General features: G+C 37.1%; 1 protein-coding gene across 1 annotated transcript; it reads left to right on the forward strand.

The window, feature by feature from the left end:
- The first annotated feature begins 1,146 nt into the window (after positions 1 to 1,146).
- On the forward strand, positions 1,147 to 8,247 carry LOC120110813 (indole-3-glycerol phosphate synthase, chloroplastic-like). The gene is made up of 9 exons (XM_039126544.1): positions 1,147 to 1,379; positions 1,470 to 1,646; positions 3,299 to 3,373; positions 3,497 to 3,541; positions 3,655 to 3,819; positions 4,307 to 4,385; positions 5,480 to 5,562; positions 7,815 to 7,883; positions 8,065 to 8,247. The coding sequence occupies exons 1-9, from the start codon at positions 1,164 to 1,166 to the stop codon at positions 8,146 to 8,148; spliced, it is 993 nt and encodes a 330-aa protein (XP_038982472.1). The 5' UTR covers positions 1,147 to 1,163; the 3' UTR covers positions 8,149 to 8,247.
- The last annotated feature ends 1,432 nt before the right edge of the window (positions 8,248 to 9,679 follow it).

Here is a 9,679-nt window from a genome sequence, read left to right on the forward strand (position 1 = left end):
GTTCTTCGAATCTGGGTTTGTTCTATTTTAAAAATTTCCTGAGGGAATCTGTTTTTAGATTTTGCTGTGGTCCCTTTTTTTTTTATGATAAATCTTCATTAAAAAGTTGGGATCTTTATAGTTATGTTGTATTGTTGCTACAGTAGTATGCAGGAGGTTTAAAAAATCTGGTTCTTGGTAGGAAATTGTTGTAATGTTTTTGGAATCGAGATTTTGGATTTCTCGGCTTAGTAGTATTTTGGTGAAAAATTGGGTGATTGAAGGAGACTGTAAGATGTTTATTAGGAATGTTTCAACAAAACAGTGTAAACGTAAACTGGAATGGAAGCTATTTATTTTTGCTTTTATTATCTTTATTCAACTGTCGAGATCATTGCTTCTGGGAAGAAGTGACGTTAGGTTAAGTCTCGAAGAAGTGATTTGGAACTGTGGAAATAATATTACTTATAGATCAGCAAAGCTATGGGTCTCATTCTAAGTCGCAAAATTCTAATGTATTCGTGTAATAAATTGAATTTCCATAGCATAATCTTCCAGAAAAAAACAAGTATCGCTTGGTTGGGAAAAAATTGGATATGGTTACATGGTAGACTCATGAATAACTGGTCATGAATTAGAGGTTTTCAAGATGGGACATGCAATATTGCAGCATATGCATTCATGGCTGTTTATTGAGCAATTAGAGTTACATTCCTCTTTTATCCTTCTATTTCTTTATTTTTAAGTGAAAAATGCAGTAAAATGTGAATGCTTCTCTTTCTCCCAAATGGACCAGGCGAGTTTGTATCAATTTGGGTATGTATCGCTCTAATACTTGTTGGTGGATATAATTTGAGTGTTTTGGGTCCATATTGTCACACCGTTTCCTCTGCCACTCCAGACATCCCATATGTGATAAGCACGTTGTAGTGAGCCTACAGAACAATAAGCAATTAAGTTGTGCATGTGTTAGCATGCATTCCTAATCTCATCACAAGCATTACTTTTTCACTAGCTTAGCTTTGAACTCTTCACCAAATTAGGCACAGATGCTTAGATTCTGATGTACAGAAAAGTTTCACCATTATCTTGAAAAATCTATATTCATTATAATAAGGGATTCTGTTTAATCATCTCTAAATTTTTTGCGTTGGTTCTTGCAGGAGATTAAGGATGGAGATGTTATGATAACTTTTAAACATGATGATCTTGTAAACTCTGTTGAAGTAAGAGAATGGGAGAGTGGAAAGTCATTAAATGAGATAGCTGCAAAGCAGGGCATTAGAATTAGAAGAAGATATCGAACTGGACACCCCTCTGAGAGCTCGCAGGACGATGAAGAACCTCCCCGTAATATTCTGGAAAAAATAATATGGGACAAGGAAGTGGAAGTTTCTCAGGTACTCACAAATTCCTTCCTAGTTAATCATTGAAAACTTTTTTTCCTTGAATGAAGGGATCAATAATATACCATTTTCTTTCTTTTCTAGTGGAAATGGAGAATACCTTGTGATGCGTTGAAGGAAGCTATTGACAGTGCTCCTCCAGTGAGAGATTTTGTTGGGGCTCTGAAAGCATCGTATCAGCGAACTGGTCTTCCTGCTCTGATAGCCGAGGTGAAAAAGGCTTCACCTAGCCGAGGTGTACTACGTGAAGATTTTGATCCTGTAAGTTTTGCTACTTCTTTTATATATATGTTCCATTTTTTTTCAAGGTAGAGTCAATTTTTTTTAATGTGGAGTCGATGATGAACCGCCAAAGAAAACTGAATCTAGAGATACTTTTAATAACCTTAAGTTAAAAATGTGAAGTGATTATCTCCATTCCAGTATTAACATGCATATGTTAGCCTGGAAGTAAGTATTCTGGAGATTTCAGTAGCTCTATATATTGGTTTTGTTTGCTTTGACAAACTAGGAACATATTGCTGCTTAATTAGAACATTGGTGCTACATGAAAAGTGGCGGAAGCTTGTAAAGTCTAGTTAGCTGCAGGTGTTGTCAATTTTTCTGATAATCTGAGCAACACATTCAATTTAATTTGCATTTTAGATTTTTAGTACAAGACAGCACCTGTCGGTAGGGAGTAGCATTAATCCCTTTCTTTGAAATGCTAAGTAACAGACGACAACCAGTTGGTGCATGCTTTGTAGTATCAAAATAGAAAATTGTGCTTTATAGATTCATGTTGTAATTGTAGATTTTTGGAGATGTTCTTTGCACTATGTTATGGGCAGCACAAAATCATACATACTTCCTTGACTTCTCTGCATCTTTTTATTTTATATAACCTAGCACTTCTTCCAGTAATAATGTACGGCCTGTAGCTTACATAGTTAAATGAGTATATGTCACATCGACACCAAGCACTTCTTCTACTAATAAAATTGCAAACATGTGCTATGCTTTTGAATCTGTAATTCTTTTTTTCTCCCAAAAGATTTAATCTGCTAAGATTCATAAACATCTTCTTAAATTACAGCACTTGAGTTGTAGCATGTTCAAGATCCTGCGAAGGAATAGATATTTTTATTTTAAGACTATGCAAATATCTTTCCCCAAAGATAATTGACAAACTTCTGATCTACATTTCAAATGCATTTCCTAGGCTACAACTTTGGTGATTGGGATGGCGAAACATTTCTTATCATAAGTCCCTGTCTCAAATAATTCTCTTTTAATTCTTTAGAAAAGTAGCTCTCTTATAAAATTTTCTGGAATTTTAATTCTTATCAGTGTGGTATGTCCTCCTCCTGCTCAAACCAGATCTACTAGCATATACTGCAGAATCTTTGTCATTTAGCTTAGGAAATTCCGGCAATTTCTGAATGACTCGGTGTTCTTCATTATTTCTCTCTTCACTGTCAAAGCAACGGTTTTAGCAAACTCCAGCAGCATAGCTTCCACAGCCATTTGCTTTCACTTAACTTTTTTTTGCTTTAATCCCATTCTCAAATTGTTGTCATGTCTTAAATTCTTTGTTGTCACTGCATAATGCTGCTGCCGAGAAATTTAAATCTTTTGACCTTCCTCAACATAGAAGGTTGGACAAAATTTTATTTTTAACTGCTTTGTATGTGGAACTTATGGAAAGGCATGTGCTAATGAACGTTGATGGACTTTCAGACAGAGCTTTTTCATGCAAGAAGATTCAACTGCAAATTGATATTTAAGAATTATACCAGCTGTTCTTTCTTGCCAAGTTTCCTGAGAAAAACTTGGCTCCAGAATCTGATGTGCTGATGAACAAATTCCATGTTTTCATGCCCCTCCTCCTACGATGCAGAACTAAGTTTGACTACGAATTTGGTTTATAACAGGTTCAAATAGCTAAAGCTTATGAGGAAAATGGAGCAGCATGCTTAAGCATATTGACTGACGAAAAGTATTTTCAGGTGAACATTCTCTAAGTGAGCTACTGTGATTTTATCAGACTTGTGTGTTGAAAAATTTAATCAGAAATTGAATATTAAGCATATAGACTTAATTGACTGCTACTGTCATTGTTAATATTTTAGGGAGGCTTTGAAAATCTAGAGGCTGTACGCAGAGCTGGAGTCATGGTTTGTATCAATACACACATTGTCAATTTAATTCGTAGCTTTACCATTACCATTCAATTCATTTATATAACTCAATTATCTTTGGACTTCTAAAATGCTTTGCAAAATTGCAGTGTCCTCTTCTCTGTAAAGAGTTTGTTATTGATTCCTGGCAAATTTACTATGCTCGTTCAAAAGGTGCGGATGCAATTCTTTTAATTGCTGCGGTGTTGCCTGATCTTGACATCAAATGCATGATTAAACTTTGCAAGGAGCTTGGCTTAGCAGCACTGGTTGAGGTGGGTGAGCAGGTTTTTTTTTTTAGATTATGCATCAAATGTTTTATGGTGTATTTTAACTCATCAAATGGAACCCGTTTATCAATATTGCAGAACTGATACGGACTACTAAAATTAAAAAAAAAATCTTATGACAAATTGCTTTGGAGCTGCATTTGCAGAGTTTCTACAGAGACTAATAAATCAAACAATAAATCTCCACAGACCTAGTCTAACAGTCTTGCTAACAATGCTTTCTCTGTTGGCAATGTGATCTCTAAGTATCTGGTTCTCCTAAATGTACCTTTTCCTATTTGCAAACATATAATCAACCTTCTATTGAAGAAAATGTCATGTTCAGTTTCAAAATAGTTGCTGTGTTTGGTCTTGGTACCATTTTTAAGTCCTTTGTTTTTCTTTGTTATAATTTAAGTCTATCTGGCATTGTGATTGCTTCGACCGATATTTAGGTGCATTATTAAAGAAAGGTTTTTTTTTTGATATTTAGGTGCACGATGAAAGGGAACTGGATCGGGTTTTGAGTATAGATGGGATTCAGCTCATTGGTATCAATAATCGTAACCTTGGTATGCTGATATAACTTCAATGCTGCAAGGAACTTTTGTGTAGACATTAATATCTCCTTTTCTGGAAAATTACTAATCACAAGTTATCTTTATTTTGTATTTGCCTGAACTCCATATTTTTCCAAAATTTTAGTTTCTTATTGTTGAGTATCCCTAATATGGCTAGTGATTTGCTGATTTTGTAAGATTGGATTTTCTTTTTAGATTTACAAGAACCTGTATTGTGGAAATTAAAATTCTAACAAGCTAGCCATGATATCTGGAAAGTTGCCTCTGAGAGAAATTTTATCCTGATCAGTGTGTGTCTCATGTTTTAGTATCTCTTTTGAACATGACCCTGGTTTTTTAGTTGGACATGTTTTATTTCCACCAGTATAAAGAGGAAATTGCTATATTATCCTTTGTAAAACCAAATGCTGGACTTTGTTGAGCCTAAATAACAGAGAGAGTTTGCCTAATGAAGTTTATTTTATCGATATAACGAATTTATGTCGCAAAGTTGGGGGAAGCAAAGTTGCAAATATATACAGGCATGGAGGCCTTTGGAGACTGATAGAGACATGAACTATATAAATAATCATCACAACAGATACAGAGATGGACTTCAGAATGATAAGGTCAAAAGTTTCAAGTGTAGGTAATTGGTCAAAACCAATGCATAAAAGTTCCACAAATGCTTTTGAAAATAAATGTCATATTATTGTGTCTATTTTGAGGAAAAATATTGATTCATAAAACTAATGTTAAATGGCTGGGAGTCTTTTCCTGTTAGTTTCATCTGATAGTCCTCAATAGAAAATCAATAATTTACTTATATTTCCCTAAATTTATGAACCAATATGTTACTGTGAATATTTCTGCAGTATCACCTGTTTTCTAGTATAAGCAAACCATGCACTATTTAACCTTTTCATGAAGAATGGTACTTATGAATTTCATGTTCTCTATAATATTACTGCAAGGCAAGTTTTGCAATACCTATGTCAATCTTTTTACCTTTTGCTAATGAGTATGCCCATCTTGAAAGTTTTGGCATGGACTAGTTGCTTTTCTATGGATCTTGCTTTGTGCACTAAAACTTATATTCATTTCAGGGACATTTGAAGTTGATATTTCAAACACAAAAAGGCTTTTGGAAGGGGAGCGCGGGGAGATCATCCGCCAAAGAGGCATAACTGTAAGTAGAATTTTTCCATCTTTCTTTGATGAAGCCTTTTAAGCTGATGTCCTGGAATTAGCATTTGTAGTTGAGGTCGTTGACCATACCTCTTCATTTAGTTCACATTGATTTAGCATCATCTTGCTTTTTCCTTTTACTGATCTCTCTCTGTCAATACAAAGTCTGGTAGGAGTTTTATTGCACTATGTCATCTCAAATGATGAGAAACAGAAAATGTGGATATGTTCTGAGGTAGCTCCAATTTATTTGTAAAGAGTGCACATTAAATTGGGTAGGGTTTTTAGTATGGAATGCCAGGGAAACCATCCATTTTATCTTCAAGTAACCTGATAAATTTGATACATGGTATCATAATTGTTGTCATCAGTAAAGAGCCCAGAGTAAGTGCCCAAGATCTAAATAAATGCCTAGGTTGGTGCCTGTTTATTTGCATCAATGCCCCGAGCTGCCCAATCTGATGGGTACACATGGTTGTGGGTGCTTTTGCCTCACCTTTACTTGTTATTAGATTTGTATTGTATATTAATGTCTATAGTTACAGGAATATTTGTAGCATTTTTTGCTTATGTATTATTTTTGTGTTGTGATATTCTTTTGAAATTCCCATGTTAATATTAGCATTCGTCAATTGGTTAGTTGAGTTTGTTCATAAATTAGGTATCCTTGCAATCGTCTAAGCACTATTATTGGCTATCAAGATAACCATCAATTAGAATAGCTTGATAAACAATATAGTTATAATAACAATAATTATAATTGCTTATTGTCCATAATAATTCTTGAATTATGGAAATATAATCCGGACATTTCAAGTGAGAGAAACAAGAGAAGCCAAATTTGTGGAAGTGTGCAATACTAATTAAGATATGGTTCAAGGTAAATATAAAAGTATGAGGAATATGGTCACCATCATGGTGTATGTGTGTGTGTGTGTTTATATATCTATTTATATAGTACATATTAAGGTTCGCCGAACCGGTACCGGACCGAACCGGTAGGGCAGTGGCAGGTGGCCCATACCCAACCCGGTTTAAAACTGGATTGACTTGATGCAAACTGGCCAGTTCGCACCGAGTCGGCACCAAATCGGCCGGTTTCAGCCAGTTCCGGACGGTAAAGAACCGGTTCTGGCTGGTTGGGACCAGAACCAAATATGAATGACGAACCAACCCAATTTCGCACCGGGTTGATTTGGTATTGCCAGAACTGGGCAGTTTGGTTTGGTTCGGTAAACTTTGGTACATAGACTAGTTATGTACACTCTAAAACCCCCATCAAATTCACGGTGAATCATACATTAAGAGTTTGTGAAGAAAGGAAAATCTCTGCATAGTATGGTACTTTGTGAAGAAGTTGGTAGTTTGCTGTGAGAGGAGATATATGGTAAAGAGAGTGTTCGAGCAATTTAATGATGTCGAGTGAAATGACAGTCAATCTCAATATGCTTGGTACGCTCGTGAAACATCAGATTGCTAGGTGCTGAACAACACTCTGGTTGTCACAATAATCAGGGGTTAGTGTGTCAGAATAACTGTTATGTTAGCAAGCAAGCTTCACAGCCAAACAACCTCTGCATGGTATCAACCATAGCCTGATACTTTGTCTTAGTGCCTGTGCGAGTGACTATATCCTATTCTTAAATTTCTAAGATATAAGAGTCTACAAGGAAGGCAAAAATAGCTAGTGATGGAGCGACAATCAATAGCATTACCAACCCAATCAGCATCAGAATATGCTCGAAGTTGAAGAAAAAAAGAAAAGGGAAGAAATAAGCTCTAAGTAATGGTGCCATGCGAATAGAGAATAATGCAAAGTTCTGCAGAATAGCAAGTTGTCCATGGAGTAGCCATAAATTGACTGAGCATATGAACAATATAGGCAATATCTGGTCATGAAATAGTTAGACCAAATTTCCGACAGACAAATGGGAGTGAGTAGGATCAAGCAAGGGCTTACCATCATCTAGACGAAGCTTCAGATGAAGCTTAATAGGGCAGGAGAGGTTCGAGTGTCTCTATCAAGTGAGCACGACCAATAATATCTTCAATTTGCTTTCTCTGAGAGAGCAAAAAACTTTGAGGAGTTTATACAACATATATAGACTACATATGTGGACTCTAACCCATTCAGGTTCAGCTTTTGTTAAATTTAAGCAGTTTTATATATTAAATATATTCTTTTAAATGTTATCCCATACCTGTGATTGTTATTGTGTTTAAAGCCTTGAGTGCACTTGTCTGACATTTCAGATGGTGGGAGAATCTGGGTTGTTTACTCCTGAAGATATTTCATATGTACAAGATTCTGGAGTTAGAGCGGTAAGTCCTACTAAATTTCATATTCATGCGTGCCTACACTCCTCTTTGCTTGAAGGTCATGCAAGCAACCAATTGCTTCAAACCTAGAATTTAATAAGTGGAATTCCTGGATCTTATTTTTATGATTTGAATCACTTGAATATGATTGCATGGTGGGGTTCCTTACTATATTTTATTTCAGGTTTTGGTTGGGGAGTCTCTCATCAAACAGAGTGATCCTGGGAAGGCAATAGCAGGACTTTTTGGTAGAGATGTATCAATATGAGTCCATATGTGAAATTAAACTTCCAGCTGCTTTTCATGTATGAGACAGTGTACTCATTCATATAATGTGCAATAAGAGCTCCGGAATTCGCAATCATCATGATGTTATTTGCCCTAACAATATCTTCAGTGCAGTATTCTGTTTTTTTTTTTTTTCCTGGAAACCCTGGGTTACATGTTTTTACCAAAGCTGAATGACATAATAACCTCCATCGATGCGGAAATCTTGACCATTGATCCGAGGCAGGTGGATTTTTTAGGGTCTCAAATGGTATTGCTCATGTAGTTTGAGATGGTCAAGGGGCCTGATTTGATTCATTAAGTCCGCGAAATAGTTAAGGAATACTACAAATTACGAACCCAAACCACAAGGTTCAAAACTGACAAACTGGACTTCAGTTTGGATAGCCAAAGCTTTTTCTCACGTAGACCGAGACGTGCTCCCTATTTACCTCTATAACTACGTAAGAACGTAAACATGAGCCACGTTGCAGAACCTTAGCACGGAAAGCGCCCTCGGTCACCGTGTAAAAAAAACGCTGGCTCTTATCTATGATCAGGATTTTATGGCCTTCTTGTCTTTGCTCTTTGTGCTTTTTCCCGTTGTAGGTTTTGTAGGGAGTGGTGCATGGTGCAAGATTTGTAGGGAGTGATGTATGCTGTAGGTTTTGTAGGGAGTTTATGGCCATGTTTCCAATAGCTTGTTCGGTTGTTCCTCGTCATAACAGATGTTGCAATGATGAAAAGGATAAGCTGCTACACTTTGGCCATGGCAACTCTTCTCCCAAGGTAGCCTGCAAGCAGTGCCGGCCCGAGCGTTAGGCGACCGAGGCGGTCGCCTAAGGCCTCAGGCCAATGGAGGGCCTCCGGGAGGCGTGACCAAAAGGAAGCAAAGGCTCCATGTGAAAACAGGAACAGGAGCTTCCCCCTTGATGGAAGGCTACGAGTCTTCCCCCTTGACGGAAGGGAGGTGGAGAGTTTCCTGGCCTGCAGAGAGGCAATTTGGGAAGTTGGGGATAGTAGTTTTGTTTTGGGTGGAGAGAGAGAGAGGAGGAGGAGGGATTTGGTTGGCTTGATACACGCCTGAAGCCACTCTTATCTTTCATCCCTTCTCTTTTTTGGTTTTAGTCTTGGTTTTCCTTCCCTCACATTACTCCTGATCCAGCTGGGCCATCGGGAAGAAAGATAGAGGGATTGGAGATGGACTTCTTGAGTTCTTGGAGGGTGGAGATTCTTTTAATTTTCTCCTCTGGGTTTCTTCTCCCCTCTTGGGTGGTAGAGAGAGAAAAGGAGGGAGGGGGTTGAATGGCTGTTGTGCTGTGATGTTGCAGTTGCTGCTTGGGTACTCACTTGAAGGGGAGATGGTGGGACGGGACTTTTATTAATTAGATGGAGTGAATTTCCCATAATGCCCCTACTTTCTCTTATAGAGAGGCTTCTTTCCAGACAAATTCTTTTTTTTACCTTGACCATGAAGTGCCACGGGATGACCTTTTCTTATCCTGCTCTTGCTTGACATGGTAAACAGTATT

The sequence above is a fragment of the Phoenix dactylifera genome, chromosome 1, assembly GCF_009389715.1.
Source record: "Phoenix dactylifera cultivar Barhee BC4 chromosome 1, palm_55x_up_171113_PBpolish2nd_filt_p, whole genome shotgun sequence".
Lineage (NCBI taxonomy): Eukaryota > Viridiplantae > Streptophyta > Magnoliopsida > Arecales > Arecaceae > Phoenix > Phoenix dactylifera.

Excerpts from the sequence above, each read along its gene's own strand:
- LOC120110813 (XM_039126544.1), top strand. The coding sequence starts at position 1,164 with ATGATAACTTTTAAACATGATGATCTTGTAAACTCTGTTGAAGTAAGA. Across the intron at positions 3,542-3,654 it reads TACGCAGAGCTGGAGTCATG|TGTCCTCTTCTCTGTAAAGA; the intron begins GTTTGTATCAAT and ends GCAAAATTGCAG. Across the intron at positions 3,820-4,306 it reads GCTTAGCAGCACTGGTTGAG|GTGCACGATGAAAGGGAACT; the intron begins GTGGGTGAGCAG and ends TTTGATATTTAG.